This window comes from Rhinolophus hipposideros (genome assembly GCF_964194185.1).
Source record: "Rhinolophus hipposideros genome assembly, chromosome: X".
Taxonomy (NCBI): Eukaryota; Metazoa; Chordata; class Mammalia; order Chiroptera; family Rhinolophidae; genus Rhinolophus; species Rhinolophus hipposideros.
The window spans coordinates 82,674,156-82,695,907 of NC_138046.1; the positions used below are offsets into that span (position 1 = coordinate 82,674,156).

Below are 21,752 nucleotides of genomic sequence, written 5' to 3' on the forward strand. Positions count from 1 at the left end.
TATATATATATGCTCTGATGTTCATTGCAGCGTTATTTACGGTGGCCAAGACATGGAAATAACCAACGTATCCTTCAATAGATGATTGGATAAAGAAGTTGTGGTATATATCCACAATGGAATACTACTCTGCCATTGGAGAAGATGAAATAGTGCCATTTATGACAACATGGATGGATCCTGAGATTATTATGCCAAGGAAAATAAGTCAAACAGTCGAGAACCATATAACTTCACTCATATGTGAGATATAAAAGTGAAAGTAACAACGGAAGAAGACAAACAAACAAAAACTCAGAGACAACAGAAAACAGTTTAGTTGTTACTAGAGAGTAAAGCGGGGGGAGATAGAAGAGGATAAAGGAGGTCAAACATATGGTGATAGAAGGAGATTTGACTTTGGATGGTGAATACACAATGCAATATGTAGATGATGTACTATAGAATTGTACACTTGAAACCTATATAATTTTACTAATCACTGTCACACCAATAAATTTAATAAAATAATAATAATAAATACCCAAGTATAAATCAAAGGATAATGCAATGATTAATGAAAAGTCTTGTAGTCTATAAAAGATGGAGGGTAAAACAAAGATACTAGTTAGGAAAGGTCAAACTCTTGCAAAAGTAAGGTTCATTGTTGATGGTAATTATCAGTTGTGACAACATATAGAAGTTGCAGCAGTATTCTCTCAGGAAAGTCTTTAAACTTTAGTTTGTCTACACAAAATCTCTTCAAACAGTAATAGAATAAGGACAGTTTAAAGATATTTAATTTCCAGATACTTGATTTCCATGTCTTTTTTCCTAAAATTGATCTTCCAGAAAATATGCCTGAGGTCAAGGTATCCCCTTTTGCAATTGACTTTTTCCCACTTTACAAAATAAAGGGATACTTCTGTCACACATCCAAGATTTTTCTGTGTCACATTGCCTCTGGGTGTAAAAACCTTGAGTCAATGAAGGGACAATTTGAATTATATATTGGTGTCCATTTTGAGAAACTGAATGACTCTAATGACTAGGGTATAATAAATCATTTTGTAAGTCCATAATTTCCAATTTTTGCCTTGGACAACGTTGAAGGAGGACCTAGTTTAATTGTCAGCTGATAGGTCATTAAGATAATTTATGAAGATGGATTATTATGTGATTTTTGGCATATTATAAGGAAAGAACTCAAAGATGGAAGGAAATTACTATAACAAAGTCCTTCCATTCCCATATATTCATTTATTTATTATATATTTTAGTGCTCATATTTACGAAAACAAATAAAAGAAAAATACTTGCTACCAATAAGTAATATTCATGTTTGGATAAATGAACTAATAGGGAAAAAAGCCCTCAAATAAATTTCCAATCAAATTTCACCCTTTTCATATTTAATATTTATCAAAGTTGGTGATGTATTTATATTATTTTGATCAACTGTATACTAACAATAATTATAATAACTAAATACAGAACAATGTTTTAATCCTAAAATTAATTATAATTTATATAAATTTTATAGTGGGAAGTCTATATGATAGTGTAATTAATGAAAGTCTTCTTAACATAAAAATATATATAATTTGGACAAAACTATTGTGGTTATAATACATGGAAATATGCATCAGAGGAAAAAATATAAATTATTCCATTGTTAAAGAAGAGTCTGTTAATGTATTTTAAAAACAGATGATGGTCAATCTCAAATTTCTACAGTATTCAGATTTTGTTGGATATGTTTAAGAGAGTGAGTTTATTTCAAAATGTCAATATTCATAATAATTCAGAAATTATATATTTGCCATTATTTAAATATATGATGACAAATGTTAGATGTCAACTTAAATATATGTCAGGTGTATGCAATGGTTCAAAATTCTGTTATCAGACTATATAAGCAAAAAAGTTCGAAGATTGATGATTTAAGGGCTGCCTTCTGCCTTTGGTTATCTGCTTTGAAAGTCCAAAGACTCATTCTTATCAGAATCCTGAATGGTTAAGGCTCTTAGAGACTGACTCACAAAAATGAAAAAGAGGACGATATTGAGATAGACTCCAAAACACTGATTTATTAATTTCCACTGAGAAACAGCACTTTCACACCTACTGGAAGTACTCAAATTTAAGCAACCAACCAAATGGGAGAAGATATTTGCAAACAGCAAATTTTCCTTCAGCACATTTTCCTTCTGCAAAGATAAATGGAAAACCAAAAAAAAATCTGACCAACAAAGTGAGGGATCATTGTAAATTGTAAGCTTAGCACATCATTATTCAGATCAGACATAGGCAAAATCATCTAAAGGATATGTCATGAGATGTAGTAAAATGGTTGTTAGGTAAATTGTTATTCATAAGATCATAAACAAAACATTTATTGGCATATATTCATGCTAGTCTTATATATCTATCTCCTAACAGAGATAGTCTTGCTCATGGATTAAAAATACTGGGAATCAGGGGTGGACGTGTCGCTCAGTTGGTTAGAGTGCAATCTCTGGGCAACGGGGCTGGCGGTTCTATTCCCACATGGGCCAGCAAGCTGCACCCTCCACAACTAGAATGAATTCAATGAGCTGCCGCTCAGATCTTGGGTGGCCAGATAGCTCAGTTGGTTGGAGAGCAGGCTCTCAACCACAAGGTTGCCGGTTCAACTCCGGCAAGGGATGGTGAGCTGCACCTCCTGCAACTAACAAAGGCAACTGGACCTGAAGCAGAGATGTGCCCTCCACAACTAAGATTAAAATGATGACAACTTGACTTGGAAAAATCTCGGGAGTACACACTGTTCCCCAATAAAGTCCTGTTCCCTTTCCCCAATAAAATCTTCAAAAAAAAATGCTGGGAATCAGTTAGAATGGCTATCATCTAAGAGACAAATAGTAACAAGTGTTGGAGAGGCTGTGGAGAAAATGGAACCTTCATACATTGTTGGTGGGAATGCAGATTGGTGCAGCCGCCATGGAAGGCAGTGTGGAGGTTCATCAAAAAATTATGAATAGAATTACCATATGACCCAGCAATCCCTCTCCTGGGTATCTACCAAAAAAATCTGAAAACATTTATCCACAAAGAAAAGTGTGCTCCAATGTTCATTGCAGCTTTATTTATGGTGGCCAAGACATGGAAACAACAAAAACGTCCTTTGAATGGATAAAGAAGTTGTGGTATATATACACAAAGGAATACTATTTGGTGGTAAGAAAAGAAATAGGACGATTTGTGACAACATGGATGGATCTTGAGATTATAATGCTAAGCAAAATATGTCAGACAGAAAAATTAGAGATCCACATAATTTCACTGATATGTGGCATATAAACCAAAAACAACAAAAGAGAGCAGGGGAAGAAGGAAGAGAGCGGAGTGGAAACACACGGTTCCGTGGTGGAATTGCAAGCGGCAGCGGCGGTGGTGGCCGTAACATGGCGGGCACCTGCAGGTTTAAAGACGCAAGGGACCCCAGGGAAGAACAGAGAACACAAAAGCCAGGAGGGCCCAGCTTAAGAGGCACAAGATTCAACATATCCAGAGGCCAACTCCAGACCAAACCAGACTACTACCTACAAGTGTTTGACCTACAAGTCACAAACGCAGAGGGAATTCTCTGCAGGCACAAGAGCCCATACAGGCCAAACTACATTTAAGTGGTCAATCCTCACGCAGCAGAACAACCTGCGGTGGGCAGAGCCAAGTCTCACAACTAGTCAGCCTAGGAGTTAACCCCACCTACTCACAAGGAAAAAGCAATTAAAGATCTTCTTGAACAGGACAATATACATACACAACACGAGTCACCTTTGGAGCACATGCAGAGGAGAAGAACGAAGTAGTGCAAGTCAAATATAAAGGATACATACTATGTAAGATAACCCAGCAAGAAATATGAACTCTAGGGGATCTACCTAATACATCAAAGCAAACACAGAGAGTCAGCCAGAATGGGGAAACAAAGAAACATGTCCCAAATAAAAGAACAGAAGAAACCTCCACAAGTGGAACCAAATGAAGCAGAGGTGATCAACCTATCAGAGACAGAGTTCAGAACACTGGTGATAAGAATGTTTAAGGAGCTTAGAGAGGACACAAAGAAGGATGTAGAAATCATAACGAACAACCAGTTAGAACTAAAGAACACAATTACCGATATTAAGAACTCACTTGAAGGAATTAACAGCAGGTTAGATGAAGCAGAGGATCGAATCAGCGACTTGGAAGACAAGTTAGCAGAGATCACCCAAACTGAACAACAGAAAGAAAAAACAATAAAAAAATAAGGTGTTTTAAGAGACCTCTGGGATAACATTAAGCGCAACAACATGCGCATCATAGGAATACCAGAATACGAAGAGAGGGAGCAAGGGATTGAGAATATATTTGAGGTAATAATGTCCGAAAACTTCCCTAACTTGATGAAGGAAACCAACATACAAGCCCAGGAAGTGCAGAGAGTTCCAACCAGGATAAACTCAAACAGGTCCAGACCAAGGCACATTATAGTTAAAATGGCAAAGATTAAAGACAAAGAGAGAATCCTAAAAGCAGCAAGAGAAAGACAGAGGGTTACATACAAGGGAACTCCCATAAAACTAACAAATGACTTTTCTACAGAAACATTGAAGGCCAGGAGGGAGTGGCAGGAGATACTCAAAGTGATGGAACACAAAGGCCTACAACCTAGATTGCTTTATCCAGCAAGGCTATCATTTAAAGTTGCTGGAGAGATAAAGAGCTTCCCGGAAAAGAATAAACTGAAGGAATTTATTAGCACCAAGCCAGCATTGCAAGAAATACTAAAAGGACTTATGTAAATAGAAGAAAGATGAAAACAATCTAACTACAAATTTAAAAAATGGCAATAACTATGTACCTATCAATAATCACTTTAAATGTAAATGGATTAAATGCTCCAATCAAGAGACATACGGTCGCTGAGTGAATAAGGAAGCAAGACCCTTGTATATGCTTTATATAAGAGACTCACCTCAGAGCAAAAGACACACAAAGGCTTGGAGTAAGTGAAGGGTTGGAGTAAGATATTTCATGCAAATGGAAATGAGAAGAAAAGCTGGAGTTGCAATACTTATATCTGACAAAATAGACTTTAAAATGAAGAACATATTAAAAGACAAAGATGGGCACCATATAATAATAAAGGGATCAATCCTACAAGAGGACATAACCCTAATAAACATCTATGCACCTAACATAGGAGCACCTAAATATATAAAACAGGTACTGACTGACATAAAGACAGATATCAACAGTAACACTATCATAGTAGGGGACTTCAACACACCTCTGACAACAAAGGACAGATCCTCCAGACAGAAAATCAACATGGAAACAACAGCCTGAAATGATACATTGGACCACTTGGATTTAATCGATATTTTCAGAGCATTTCACCCCAATGCTGCAGAATACACATTCTTCTGAAGTGCACATGTAACATTTTCCAAGATAGATCGTATATTAGGTCACAAAACAAGTCTTGATAAATTTAAGAAAATGGAAATTATACCAATTGTCTTCTCTGACCACAGTGCTATGAAATTAGAAATCAACTACAGGAAAAAAACTGGAAGACACACCAATTCATAAAGGCTGAATAACTTATTACTAAATAATGAATGGGTCAAGCAGGAGATCAAGGAAGAAATCAAAAGATATCTCAAGACAAATGAGAATGAGAACACGACGACCCAAAATCTATGGGATGCTGAGAAAGCAGTCCTAAGAGGGAAATTCATAGCACTGCAGGCCTACTTAAAGAAACAAGAAACATCCCTAATTGACACATTATCTTCACACTTAAGGGACCGGGAAAAAGAACAGCAAAGTAAGCTCAAAGGGAGCACAAGGAAGGAGATAATAAAGATCAGAGCAGAAATAAATGAAATAGAAACCAGAAAAACAATACAAAAGATCAATGAATCCAAGAGTTGGTTCTTAGAGAAGATAAACAAAATTGACAAACCTTGAGCCAGACTCATTAAAAAAAGGAGAGAGAGGACCCAAAGTAATAAAATCAGAAATGAAAGAGAAGTGACAACAGACACCGCAGAAGTACAAAAAATTTTAAGAAATTATTGTGAGCAACTATATGCCAACAAATTTGACGATCTGGAATAAATGGACAATTTTCTAGAGGCGTACAACCTTCCAAGGCTAACTCAAGAAGAAACAGAAAACCCGAATAGACTGAATACCATCAGGGAAATTGAATCAGTAATCAACAATCTCCCAACAAACAAAAGCCCTGGACCAGATGGCTTTACAGGTGAATTTTACAAAACGTTCAAAAAAGAATTATCACCTATTCTCCTCAAGCTCTTCCAAAAAACCCAGAAGGAGGGAAGACTCCCAAACACTTTTTACGAAGCCACTATCACCCTGATCACAAAAATCAGACGAAGACACCACAAAAAAAGAAAACTACAGACCAATATCTCTAATGAACATAGATGCAAAAATCCTTAATAAATATTAGCGAACAGAATTCAGCAATGCATTAAAAAGATCATACACCATGATCAAGTGGGATTCATCCCTGGTATGCAAGGGTGGTTCAACATCTGCAAATCAATTCATGTGATACACCACATTAACAAAATGAAAAATAAAATCACATGATCATATCAATAGATGCAGAAAAAGCATTTGATAAAATCCAGCAGCGATTTATGATAAAAGTCCTTAAGAAAGTGGGAATAGAGGGATCATATCTCAACATAATAAAGACCATATATGAGAAACCCACAGCTAACATCATACTCAATGGGAAAAAGCTAAAACCATTCCCCCTAAGATCAGGAACAAGGCAATGTTGCCCACTGTCTCCACTTCTGTTCAACATAGTGCTGGAAGTTCTAGCCACAGCAATCAGACAAGAAAAAGAAATAAAAGGCATCCAAATTGGTAAGGAGGAAGTAAAATTATCATTATATGCAGATGATATGATACCATATATAGAGAACCCTAAAGACTCCACCAAGAAACTATTAGAGCTGATAGATGAATTTAGTAAAGTAGCAGGATACAAACTTAATATTCAGAAATCAGTTGCATTTGTATGTACCAATGATAAAACATCAGAAGGAGAAATTAAAAAAAACAATCCCATTTACCATTGCTCCAAAGACTATAAAATACCTGGGAATAAATTTAACCAAAGAAGTAAAAGATCTGTACTCAGAAAATTATAAGACACTGAAGAAAGAAATGAAAGAAGATATAAAAAATGGGAACACATATCATGTTCGTGGTTAGGAAGAATTAATCTAGTTAAAATGTCCATACTGCCTGAGGCAATATACATATTCAACGCAGTTCCTATCAAACTACCAACGACGTTTTTCACAGAAATAGAACATATAATCCTAAAATTTATATGGGACCATAAAAGACCCCGGATAGCCTCAGCAATCTTGAGAAATAAGAACAAAGTGGGAGGTATAACAATACCTGACTTCAAATTATAACACCAGCCTACAGTAATCAAAACAGCATAGTACTGGCATAAAAACAGACACATAGATCAATGGAACAGAATAGAGAGTCCAGAAATAAATCCATGCCTATATGGCCATTTAATCTATGACAATGGATGCAAGAATGTACCGTGGGGTAAAGACAGTCTGTTCAATAAATGGTGCTAGGAAACCTGGACAGACACATGCAAAAAAATGAAGCTTGCCACCTCCTTACACCATATACAAAAATAAATTCAAAATGGCTTAAAGACTTAAATGTAAGATCTGAAACCATAAAATACCTAGAAGAAAATATAGGAAGAAACTTCACAGACATTTCCCGGAGTAGGATTTTTACTGATATATCCCCTCGCGCGAGGGAAGTAAGAGAAAAAATAAACATGTGGGGTTACATCAAACTAAAAAGTTTTTTCACAGCAATAAAACAAAAAGGGATCCTACTGAATGGGAAAAGATATTTGCCAATGATATATCTGATAAGGGGTTAATATCACAAATCTATAAAAAACTCACTCAACTCAACTCCAAAAAACAAACAACCCAATTAAAAAATGGGCAGAGGACTTGAAGAGACATTTTTCTAAAAAGGACATACAGATGGTGAACAGGCATATGAAGAAATGCTTAACCTCACTAACCATCAGAGAAATGCAAATAAAAACCACAACGAGATACCACCTCACCCCAGTAAAAATGGCTACCATCAATAAATCAACAAACAACAAGTACTGGAGTGGATGTGGAGAAAAGGGAACGGTTGTGCACTGTTGGTGGGATTGCAGATTGGTGCAGCCACTATGGAAAACGTTGGAGGTATCTCAAAAATCTGAAAATGGAACTACCCTATGATCCAGTAATACCACTCCTAGGTATCTATCCGGAGAAACCCAAAACTGCAATTCAAAAATCTTTGTGCACTCCTATGTTTATGGCAGCACTATACACAATAGCCAAGACATGGAAACAACTGAAATGGCCATCGGTAGATGACTGGATTAAGAAACTGTGGTACATTTATACAATGGAGTATTACGCAGCCATAAAGAAGAAAGAAATGTTACCATTTGCAACAACATGGATGGATCTAGAGAACATTATGTTAAGTGAAATAAGTCAGACAAAGAAAGACAAGTACCATATGATGTCACTTATATGCGGTATCTAAAGAAGAGAATAAGTGAATGAACTAATCAGAAACAGTTTTGGAGACAAAGAGGAAAAACTGAGGGTTGTTAGATGGGCGGGGGGGTGGGGATAAGGGTGAAGGTGAGGGGATTAGAAAACAGTCAGTAACCACAAGATGGCCACGGGGTTTTGAAAATTAATTTGGAGAACATAATCAATAATGTTGTAAAGATTTTGTCAGGTATCCGATGGACATGTTTCCCATTTGGGAGACCACCTCAGGGAAGATGTAGATGCCTGATCAGTGCAATGTACACCTGCAGCTGAACAATAATGAATGCCAACCATAATTTTATATATATATATGTATGTATATACTTACGAGAGGCGGAGTACAGCATTGGGAGTGGAGACAGTGGAAATGTGATGGCTCGATGCGATGTCAGAGAGATAGTGGATGGGGGAAGGGGGGTCCACAGTGTGAGGGATATAAATGATAAACATCTAAGTATTACTTTGTCTTGTGCACCTGAAACTAATATAAAAAAAATGTTACTGATTCTAAAAAAACAAAAACAAAAATCAAAGCAAAAGAACAAGACAAACAACTGGAAGAACATGATCATTTGACTCAATATTAGCAACAATAAGCAGAAGACACTAGAAAGATGTTTTTCAAATGCTGGAGAAAAATAATTATCAAAATAAATGACCATTCAGGGGTGAAGGTAGAAAGAAAAATTTCAGAAATACAAAAACTAAGGAAATTTATAAACAAAAGCTGTCACGGAAAGAAGCACCAAAATATATGTTATTTAGGAAGAAGAAAAGTGAAAACAGAAAATAGAGGGGTACAAATTGTAATGTTGGGGTGATATCACAGTCTTTCAGGGTGTGGGTGCTGTGTGACTCAGAGTAAGTCATCTCACCTCTGGGAGCTTCAGTTCCCACATGTAAAATGAAAATAAAAATGCTAACAATATTCACATCAAAAAAAAAATCATAGACATAGACAATAGTTTAGGGATCACCAGAGGGCAAGGTGGGAGGGGAGAGTGGGGCTCTAGAAGAGGGTAAACGGGGTCTAATATATAGTGACGGAAAGAGAACTGACTCTGGGTGGTGAACACACAATGTGAGATATAGATAATGTATTACAGAACTGTACACCTGAAATCTATGTAACTTTACTAACAATTGTAGTCCCAATAAACTTTAATTTAAAGATTAAAAATCCTGGGTATCTAATGGCTAAGGCGCCTTTTATCTATTGGGTACTATCAATGTACTTGAGAGACAAAACCATCCTATGCTTTTGTAGCTGACCAACCTCTCCAACTCCTTCAGACTCACTCATTCTTTCTTAAGGTGCTAATATAGTTAATCAGGTAATAGTATACGTATTCTTCAGGGCCCTGAGAGTCGTTTTGTCTCCTCTGATGATTTTGCATCTCTTTTCTTTGATTAATGATGTGCAGATTCTACAATTTAATTATCAAAATGTAATCAAACCATTCTCCTTTGTTAGATCTTTAGGTAGGGTGCAGTAGAAAGGAACCTCATTGTAGTCTCTAGTACTGACAATGCTGCTCATGAAGAGCAACATTGAAACCGGACGCCAAACGAGTCCAGGAGCTTGTGCTGCCAGCGCCACTCAGCCAATAGACCGACACAGGAGTTGGATCATAGAATAAGTGTTTATTATCAGAGCACCGGTGATCTGCGAAGGCAGCAGCAGATTAACACCTTCAAAAACTTCCTTAACATTCTCAGTCCAGCTTGGGGTATTTAAAGGAAAATCTGGGCATTCCTCCAGAGGCTACGTGATGGTTCTGGGAGGTCTGCATGGAGCCTTCCCTCTGGCGATGTGGTTCTCCAATGTGGTCATCAACCCAGGAGCAGTGATCACAGTAACCTGGAAAGAATGCTAGGACATAAAGATTGTGATCAGTAAGCAAGCATAGGTTTCAGGATAATTATCTAAAGCAGGGAACTGGGACAGGGGACATCCTAAGCTCAGGAACTGGGACAGGGGACATTTCAAGCTCAAACTGCAGGGAGGGGGTTGATCAACTGTTAAGCTCTACGGTAGGAAGAGGCGAGGCCAGGGACATTACAAGGCCTCTACTGTGGGGGTGCCGATTGCACCCTGCTTCAACATCAATGAAGTAGGTAAGTACACTTTTTTTCTAGTTAAAATTAATAAATCAGTAACACATTGTTGTAGAAAAACTTCATAAGATTGTGTTGCCAGATGGAATACATAGTCACATCCATAGGCTCACCACAGGTAGGTGAGAATTGAATGTATGGTGTAACAATCACTCAAAATATACAAAAGTAATCAAAGAGAAAAACTGTAATACAGAAGTTGGAAAGAAAATGGAAGAGGGAATAAATCTGGCTAGATGAGAAAAACCTGTAAAGGACCAAAATGAAGATTGGCAATGTAAGCTTCCATGAGGAAATGCACTCCGGAGGAAATGCACTGTAGGACATTAGCCAGGGAGAGAAGTATCATATTTTGCCATGTGTAATGCGCACTCCTGTTTTTGGCCCAAACTTTCAGGGGAAAAAATCTTCAGTTTTAATTCAAATTTTTATTTGTTTACGTTTATGTACTTGGTTTTTTGTATTATAAAGGAATTTCAGCATTTATTTTTCAACATATCATGGTACAAAAAGTTTTATATAACAAATAATTACAAAACACAAGAACAGATACAAGGTACAAAAAATTTTATGTACCAGTAACAAATTTACAATATTTACACATCATAGAAGGCAAAGAACTCTTCATTGTTGCAAGTTCGTTGTAAGTTCAATAAAACCTATTATTGTATCCCAAGGTATTATTTTTGCACATGGATATCATTATTGATTTCTAGAATTACACTTTTAACTCAAAAGCATAAATAAAAGATTTAAAAACATTTATATAGACATGGAGTTAGTACTACCCATGTATAATGCGCATCCTTATTTTTCCCTCACAAATTTGGGCAAAAAACTGTGCATGATACATGGCAAAATATGATATATTGGAAGATGATGACATAGGCAGAAAGGGATGGGGAGTGAATACCAAACGTCATGAAATGGAAGATGAGACAAAGAATATCTGAATGGTAGTCCCATTCTAAATGGGTTTCTATATGAGACTCAAATTATCTTCAAAAAAGAAACAGTACAGAGCCTGAGGCATGACATGAACCAGAATAAAGACTCTAGACTGAGAGATACCATTAAGATTCTGAGAGAGGAGGAAATGGGTTTTTCTCTGATGCAAGAACCTAGGTTTAACACAAACCGATTACAAAATTTTCTAACAAGTTCTAGGTCGGGTGGGGTACTTCCTACTGGTCATTAGGCAAAGAGAACAGTTCAATTTTTGTTTGTTGTTGGATTTTTAAAGTTTTCTATTGCTTTTGCTCAAGAGATAAAAAAAAATAAGAAAGGGAAACAGACCTGAGTTATTTTTGATGTGTACAAGACTGGGCAAAATCAATTTTCTGAATAATATGCCTTAGAAAATGAAGCAGCCATGGGAGAAGAAAGCTAATTCAGGTATTAAGTTACTCATCTAAACACAGGGAAAAATCAAGTTATTCTTGAGAGAAAACTTCAATTATGTATCAGAGTAAAGTGATGAGGCTGAAAAATGACAGGAGGTCCTCTGTGATGTGGACAAGCATGATATTGGTAGTAGATCAAGAGAGTACTTGAGTATGACTGAGTAATATTTCATTGTATATATGTACCACATCTTCTTTATCCAGTTCTCTGTTGATAGGGACTTAGGTTGCTTTCGTATCTTAGTTATTGTAAATAATGCTGCAATGAACAGAAGGGTGCATATATCTTTTCAAATTGTGTTTTGGATTTCTTTGGATAAACACCCAGAAGTTGGAATTGCTGAGCCATAAGAAATGAAATCTTACCATTTGTGACAACATGGATGGACCTAGAGGGTATTATACTAAGTGCAATAAGTCATACAGAGAAAGACAAATACTATATGACCTCACTTGTATGTGGAATCTAAAGAACAAAATAAATGAACACATAAAACAGAAACAGATTCATAGGTAAAGAGAACAAACTGATGGTTGCCAGATGAAAGGGGGTTGGGGGGGAGGCTGGGTGAAAAAAAGTGAAAGGATTAAGAAGTACAAATTTGTAGTTTCAAAATAGTTGCAAGGATATAAAACACAGCATAGGGAATATAGTCAATAATATTATAATAACTATGTTTAGTGTCAGGTGGGTACTAGATTCATGGAGGAGAGCACTTCATAAATTATATAAATGTCTAACCACTATGCTGTACATCTGAAACTAATATAAAGTAATATTGAATGTGAAAAAGAGTACTTTAGTAAAAAAAATCTCCTTAGGGCCAAAAATTTGTGGATATGAATACATCCTGTGGAATAATCCCATTTAAAACTTTCTCTAGAAATTAGTGTAAGAAACAATTGTGCGGACAACATTGCTTCAAAACCTAAGTATTTTCCTGTAGCTGTGCATCCAGGATTTTGGAAACATTGTGCATCACTTCCTAGAAGAAATTCATGACTGTCGGTTCATGCAGGGACTTGAAGATATGTCTGATGAGAGCAATTGTTTTAATGGAAATACGAAAGTTATGTGAATAATTATGAGAATAAGTATGATGCTTTGGTGATCATTAGCTAAGGGATGGCATTTAGCTTATTGCATTCTCACAAACAGGTACTCATTATTCCTATTTGATAAATGAGAAAAAGGAGGTGTTAAGTTACTTGCCAAACATTACGGCAGCAGAGTTAGGATTCAAACCTAGTCAGTCTGACCCAGAATGGACTCAGACTTGGGCTCTGTGTTTCAATGAAATTAGTGGGGTTATATTTGTACATGGCTATTGATTAGGACTACCACTAGTCAAATAACAGGAGCATTGACCTATATTATTAACCATAGTTACCAATACTGTATTGCATATTTGAAAGTTGCTAAGAAAGTAAATCCTAAATGTCCTCATTACAAGAAAAAAACACACAAATTCATAACTATGTACAGTGGTAGATGGTAACTAGATTAATTGTGGTGATCATTTCATGATGTATACAAAAATTAAGTCATTATGCTGTACACCCGAATATAGTGTTATATGTCAATCATACTTCAATAAACATAAATAAATAAAATCACACAGGTAACTTCTTTTGGCCCACCAAAGTAGCAGGACAACTTAGATATAGTCAGTCAATTAGCAGTAGAACATAGCAATAAAATACACAAATCCCAGTCAGCCTGCAATTTAAACATACATAGCTTCTTCATATACTGGCTCCATAGTCTTGGACTATTCACTTAATGTCTCTGTGCTTCTGTTTCTTCAAATGAATAATGGGGATATTATTTATGTAAGATGATAATGTGACAATAAAATGAGATACTCGGGGGGGGGAAGAAAACAATGTACATATCCTTATATGCATAAACACACAAAAAATTTGTAGGCAATTTCAGAGGATTAAAAAACCCATTGAATTTCAAACATCACCAGTTTAGAATCACTATTATGGTGAATTGTCAGAAGGTACGACTAAATAAAAAAATTGAAAAGAACTCAAGATGATCTAGTTCTAAGGGCTTTATGTCTGACATGTCATCCTGGAAGGAGATGCCAATAAAACTGCCTGTACTTTGGATATTGCACGGCAGAAACCCTGTGATATGAATTATAATGTGGTGAACTCAACTTAGTCCAGCTTCTTAATCATTAGGAAAAATAAACTTAACAAAATGATATCAAAAATAAAGTTGAAAGATGAACTGGGAAGAATACTTGTTACACATATGATAGAAAAGAAAGGTAAATTCACCGATATGCAAAGACTGAAGAAAATTTTTAAAAATTAAAATTAGCATAAAAATATAAGCAAAGACCTCCCCATATTTAGTGACAACCACATGGCTAGGGAATTATGCTATTTAACCACTAAGCCCCGGAAATGGTCTCCATACTCCATGGGCAGAAGTGACCCTGGCATAACAAGTGCCAGGTCCAGAAAGTCCTCTTTGTCCTCTCACTCACCAAATCCTGTTCCAGGCCTGGGAAGTACCTAGGAAAACCATTGGCCTACCCTGGGGAAGCTCTTTCTGCCCTCCTCAAACAGCACCAGTAGGGACCAAGGAGAACTTCAGTTGAACGAGATAAAATAAAGCAGACTAAATAGCACTACATAGGCTCTTAAAATTAACTGTTATCAGATACACACCACACAAAATTAGGTCAGGACCTGTATGCCATTTCTAAACAAGGGGGCTGCCTGTTAAAGTTTTTAAAAAATTAATAACATCAAGATTTCCTTAATATAATAGCAAAAGTGTCCATCATACAATAAGAAATAACCCATAATAACAAGAACAGTAAAGTCACAACTTGATTAACTAATGCTAATAGTGAGAAACAGAAATGTTCATAAATTTCTGCTAAGACTGTAAATCAGTGTTCTTCTGGAGGGCCATTGGGCAAAATGCATCAGAATGTAAAATAAATATATTGTTGCTCTAACAATCCCACTGCTAGGAAGTTACTGTAAGTATATGATGGCACAAAGGAAAAAAAATGCGTGAAATAAATTTTAATGCAAAACTGTTTTTAACAACATAGAAAAAAACTCAAAAACCTAATTTAGGAGTTCCAGTCAAGATGGCTTACCTTCTCTCATGACCACATCAAAATTACAACTAAACTACACAACAACCATCACTGAAAATCACTTGAAATCTTGGTGAACTGAAGTCTTGCAACTAAGGACATGCAGAAGAAGTCACCTCGACACTGTTAAGAGGGGCAAAGATGTGCAAAGGGCTGGTCCTACACTCGCATGTGACTATCAAAAATCAAGAAGGACATCTTGGCTACAGAGGTTCCTCCCAGTGGAGTGAGGGGTCCTAGGCCCTGCCCAGCCCAGGGTTTCAGTGCCAGGGAGAGAAGTCCCCATAATTTCTAGTTGTGAAAACCAGCAGAGATTGTGGCTGAGTGAGATGGAAGGCAGTTGCACTTCCAGGCAATCCTCTTAAAGGGAACACACACAGACTTACTCACCTATTGACTAACTGGTTCTGAATTCCAGCACTGGAGCAGCAGCTGGAGAGATGGCGGGGACATATGCTGAGGAACTGAGTTGTCTGGCTTCAGGATAGAGACTGGTGGGGCAGCTTTCTCCTGGGCAGAGGAGCTGGTGGAGGGCATTGTTTCATTGTTGAGCCCTTACCCTTCCCAGCATGTAGACACAGGTGGCCACCACATCTGAGTTTCCATCAAGCTGGCTAATGCTGTTTGTTCACCATGGCCTGATGATTCAAGACCCCACCCTACCCAATGTTCAGGCATACCCAAACTGATTCCAGTGGCTTTTTTGTACAAACTGCCTGCCTTGGCTCATGCTGCAGACTTTCCTAGAGTCTCTCAAAGATTCTCAGAACCCAGATGAGCAACATCTGACTTCAGTGTGTCCCATACCTCTGGATGAGCAGACTTAAGCCTGGCACTAGAGGCAGCCAGCTTTGGTTCATGGCTTGGCCATTCGAGGTACTTCCAAGCATATCACAGGCAGCAGCAAATTTCAGATTGTTTTGTAGCTCCTGCCGGGTGGCTCCAGGTGGGGCTAGGGCTGTGCCTGAACTTGACCTGATATGGGTCCCCTCCCAGGTGACCGTGGGGCTGGTGCACCCAGTGGCCAGATTTGAAATGAGCTGGAGCATCACTCAGCTGCCTCCAAGGACAACACACTCAAGGGGTGGATTAGGCACTAGGGCCGTGCTGAGGAAGATTCTGCTATGTAGGGTCAACCCCTGCACCACAACTCCTCCACTGTAGTCACTGCCAGTCCTCACAACTAAAGAGCCTGAAGGCTAATCCCTCCCATTGATGTGCAAATAGCAAACAATGTTCAACTACAAGAGGAGTGCACACACAACCCACACAAGGGACACACCTGGAGTGTGCAGCTCAATTAACCAGGTACACTGCACCGAGATCCACAGCACACCTACTACATAAGGCCACTCTGCTAAGATCGGGAGACATAGCAGCCCTACCTAATACATAGAAACAAATGCAGGGAGGCAGCCAAAATGGGGAGACAAAGAAACATATCCCAAGTAAAAGAATGGAACAAAGCTCCAGAAAAAAAGAACTGAGCAAAATGGAGACAAGTAATCTACCAGACACAGAGTTCCAAACACTGGTTATAAGGATGCTCAATGATATCAGGGAGAACATCAACAAAGAGATAGGGAATATAAAAATTGATATAGAAAGCATAAAAAAGAATCAGTCAGAAATAAAGAATAAAATAATAGGAATGAGGAATACATTATAGGGAATCAAAAATAGAGTAGATGAAGCAGAGGATCAAATCAGTTATTTAGAAAATAAGGTACCAGAAAACACCCAATCAGAACAGCAAAAATAAAAAAAATAACCCCCAAAATGAGAGTTTAAGGGATCTTTGGGACAACATCAAAGGAACCAACATTCACATTATAGGGGTACCAGAAGGAGAAGAGAGACAGCAAGGAATTGAAAACCTCTTTGAAGAAGTAATGACAGAAAACCTCCCTAACCTGGCCAATAAATAGATATACAAGCCCAGGAAGCACAGAGAGTTCCAAGCAAGATGAATCCAAAAAGGCCCACACCAAGACACATCATAATTAAAATGGCAAAGGTTAAAGACAAAGAGAGGGGGCAGCCGGATGTCTCAGTTGGTTAGAGCGCGAGCTCTGAACAACAGGGCTGCTGGTTCGATTCCTACATGGGCCAGTGAGCTGCACCCTCCACAATTAGATTGAAGACAACGAGCTGCCACTGAGCTTATGGAGGGGTGGCTGGATGGCTCAGTTGGTTAGAGTGCAAGCTCTCAACAACAAGGTTGCTGGTTCAATTCCAGCATGGGATGGTGGGCTGCATCCCCTGCAACTAAAGATTGAAAACAGCAACTGGAACGGCAACTGCACTTGGAGCTGAGCCGCGCCCTCCACAACTAGATTGAAAGGACAATGACATGGAGCTGATGGGCCCTGGAGCAACACTGTTCTCCAATAGTCCCCAATAAAATAAAATAAGAAATGTAATTTCGCTGTAAATACCATTAAAAAAAAGACAAAGAGATAATCTTCAAAGCAGCAAGAGAAAAGCAGTTACCTACAAGGGAGCTCCCATAAGACTATCAGGTGATTTCTCAATAGATACTTTGCAGGCCAGAAGGGACTGGCAGGAAATATCCAAAGTGATGGAAAGCAAGGACCTACAACCCAGATCAGTCTACCCACCAAAGCTATCATTTAGAATTGAAGAACAGATAAAGCACTTCCCAGACAAAAAAAAAAAAAAAGCTAAAGGAGTTCATCACCATCAAACCAGTATTACAAGGAATCTTAGAAAGACTTCAAGATGAAAAAATAAATTAAAAATATGAATAATAAAATGGCAATAACTACATACCTATCAATAATTACTTACAATGTGAATGCTCCAATAAAAAGATGGGGGGGCTTAATGGATAAGAAAAGAAGACCCTTACGTGTGCTGCCTACAAGAGATTCACTGCAGATCAAAAGACACACAGGCTGAAAGTAAAGAGATGGAAAATATGTTTCATGAAAATGGAAACAAGCAAACAAACAAAAAGCTGGGGTCACAATACTTACACCAGACAAAATAAACTTTCAAACAAAGACTGTAACAAGAGACAAAAAAGGACCCAGTAATCCCACTTCTGGGTATTTATCCAAAATCCAAAATGCTACTTTGAGGGGACGTGTTCTTCCATATGTTCATTGCAGTATTATTTACAGTTGCTAAGATATGAAGGCAACCTGGGTGTCTCTGCATGGATGAATAAAGAAAAGGTGGCACGTATATACAATGGAATATTACTCAGCTGTAAAAAAGAACAAAATCTTGCCATTGGTGACAACATGGATGGACCTAGATGGTACTGTGCTGAGTGTAGTAAGTCCGACAGTGAAAGACAAATGACATATGATTTCATTTATAAGTGGAATTTAAAGAACAAAATAAACAAATGAAACAGAAACAAAGTCATAGATACAGAGAACATTTTGAATGGTTGCCAGATGGGAGGGGGCTTGGAGGTCGTTAAAAAAGGGGAAGTTATTAAGAAATACATATTTGTTGTTACACAGTAGTGTAACAGTAGTCGTGGGGATGTAGGATATAGCAAATGGAATATAGTCAATAATATTGTAATAACTATGTATGACGTCAGATGTTTATTGAGGTCATAGATGGGAGGTGGATTGGGGGCATGGTGAAAAAGATGAAGGGACTAAGAAATACAAATTGGTAACTTCAGAGTAGTCATGGGGACGTAAAGTACAGCATAGGAAATATAATGAATAATATGGTAATAGCTATGTACTGTGCCAGGTGGGTACTAGTCAGGGAGATCACTTCTTATATAAATGTCTAACCACTATGCTGTACGCCTTAAACTAATATAATATTGAATGTCAACTCTGAAAAATTTAAAAAAGGTGGGAAGACAAAGAATAAGAAGTTCAAAGTTCTAGGTATAAAATAAATAAGTCTTGGGGATGTAATATACAGCTTAGAAAAGATAGTCAATAATATTGTGATGCATGGTACAGTGTCATGATTGCTGGACTTATCATTGTGATCACTTCTTTATTTTTTTAATTTTATTTTTTATAATTTATTTATTTACACTTCTTTAGCATAGAAAATATAATCAATAATATGGTAATAACTATGTCTAGTGGCAGGTGGGTACTGTTGAATAACTGTGGTGTACACTTGAAATATTGCATGTGAACTATATTTTAATAAAAATCTTATATATATATGTATATATATACATATATATGTATATATATGTGTGTGTGTGTATATATATATATATATATATATATATACATATATATATATATATATATATATATATATAAATAATTTGGAGAAAGTGCTGAAGGAAAATATCCAGGCTACTAATGGAATTAAAATAACAGATCCACATATTCACCATGAGGAACCAAGCCATCAGGTCAGTCCTCCTTTCATCCCTCACCTTGTGAGAAGGGTGAAAAGTCTGTATTCTAGGCCATTCACTCCCAGCTATTCTGGCTTCTTATAATCCCTTGGCCAAGATGCAATGATTTCTTTGCTTTTGCTTCATCAGGACATGCACCTTCCCTTCGCTGATGTACTTTAATTATTTTCAAAAGGTACCTGCTCCCATTCTTACCTATCCCCATTCATTCTCTGCACAGTGACTGTACCTAACCCAATAAATTAGAATAATGTACTCATGAGTGCTCAAACACAAATTTTTGTATTAACTCTCCCAAGTAACTCCTGTTGTTTTTTGTAACAAAGTAATTCAGAAAAGAGGTGCATTTGTATTCATTGTTCCCTTGACCATATTCTTTGCCAGCCCTATAAGTTGTTTCCCTTCTGCATTCTCACAGACTTATTTTAAACCCTCAAACCTAAATCCTTCATTTCTCTCAATACAACAACACAGTAATCTAGTTGGTGTGGATTCTTTTAAAAGAACATGATTTGACGATCATTCCATGTGGGTTAACATTCCTTCCTCATTCCTATTAAGTGCTGCATTACATTCCACAGCAAAGTTTATACCATAGTCCATTGTCATTCCCATATTGATAGACATTTAGGTTTTCATGATTATTATGAATGCTGAAATGAACATCTTTATTGTGTATACACCAACATCTACATATATGAGAATTTCTCTATTGTAGACATCCAAAAAATAGAATTTCTGAGATACAGGGTAGATGGTCTCTTTGGTCATAACAAATTCAGAAAAATTTCCCTCCAATATGAATTCCATTTTTTATCTCTAACCAGTAATGTATTATAATTGCCCATTTACATATATTTGGCCAACATTTGATCTTATGAAACTCATAAATATTTGCCATTCAAGTGAGTTGAAAATAGTTCTCATTTTAATTTTATCCACATGATTAGTAGTGAGGTTGAACATCTTTTTTATGTTTATTGACTATATATAGTCATATATCTGTGATTACTTGTTAATTTAATTCATGTTTTATATTGTGTTTTTCTTATTATTTGTAGGATTTCTTTATATATGCTGGATATAAATCATGTGTTATGTGGCTGTCTTTTAAGTTTTTATGGTACCTTTTGTTGTTCACACATTTTTAATATTGAGCATATATCACAAATATTGAACATATACTTAATTAATTAATCTTTAATATTGAACATATAGTTAATATTTAATATTGAACATATATCACAAATATTGAACATATATCTACTATGACACTTAAAACACTACTGTGTTTGTTTTCATTCTTGTATCCCCCATTAGGAAGTAAATTTCTTGAGAGTAGCTGTGTTTTATCAATTTCCATAGCAACCGGCAAAAAATCTGGATTGTTTGAAGCTTTTCGGTCAATATTCACAGCATCAAGTTGATGATGCTTTTAACCCAAATGAATGACAGTGATTCTTAGAATAAAGAAATATTACTGGGAAACCTACAAGCTCTGAGAATTCTTACTTTATGGGAAACCTACAAGCTCTGAGAATTCTTACTTTATATCATTTGTGTTAAAAATCCCTTTCTGGCAGTTCCAGGAACAGTCACTCTTCGATCTGTTTTTCTAGATCTTGTTCTCAATCTTTCTCACAGGATTTCCCCCTTTCTACTTCCTTACCACCCAATGTCTCTAGAAAAGACAAAGCTTCCCAAAGCAGTCTTAGAACAAGGCAGCTTCCCACGTCCCCACCCAGGGGTGGTATTTATGTTGAGGTAGCTTTTGAGTTTAAAGCTATCCCAATACCCTCCTCTCCCACATTCCTTCTTAGGAAAAAACAAACAAAATGGTGAAGTGAGCAGGTCAGGGAAAGCTAGCCAACGGAGTCTGTATCTTACAAACTCTTGTGGGAGTCTTTGTAGGAAATGTACAGAAAGAGCAAACAGTCTTCATGAAGCCCCATTCAGGGACATTGCTGAGCAGATTCCCAAGAATGGGGAGGGCCTCATGTGTTTCAACACAGAAATTATTGTATTTAAAACAGATCAGCTT

At 36.9% G+C, this 21,752-nt stretch overlaps 1 protein-coding gene across 2 annotated transcripts in view; it reads right to left on the bottom strand.

The window, feature by feature from the left end:
- Positions 1-10,301: 10,301 nt before the first annotated feature.
- Positions 10,302-21,752, bottom strand: part of KLF8 (KLF transcription factor 8) — a 261,686-nt gene continuing 250,235 nt past the window's right edge. For both annotated transcript variants that reach the window (XM_081042620.1, XM_081042623.1), the window contains exon 8: positions 10,302-10,548. In XM_081042620.1, the coding sequence (XP_080898746.1) occupies positions 10,527-10,548 (22 nt within the window). In that variant the 3' untranslated portion in view covers positions 10,302-10,526. The remainder of the gene's footprint in view (positions 10,549-21,752) is intronic.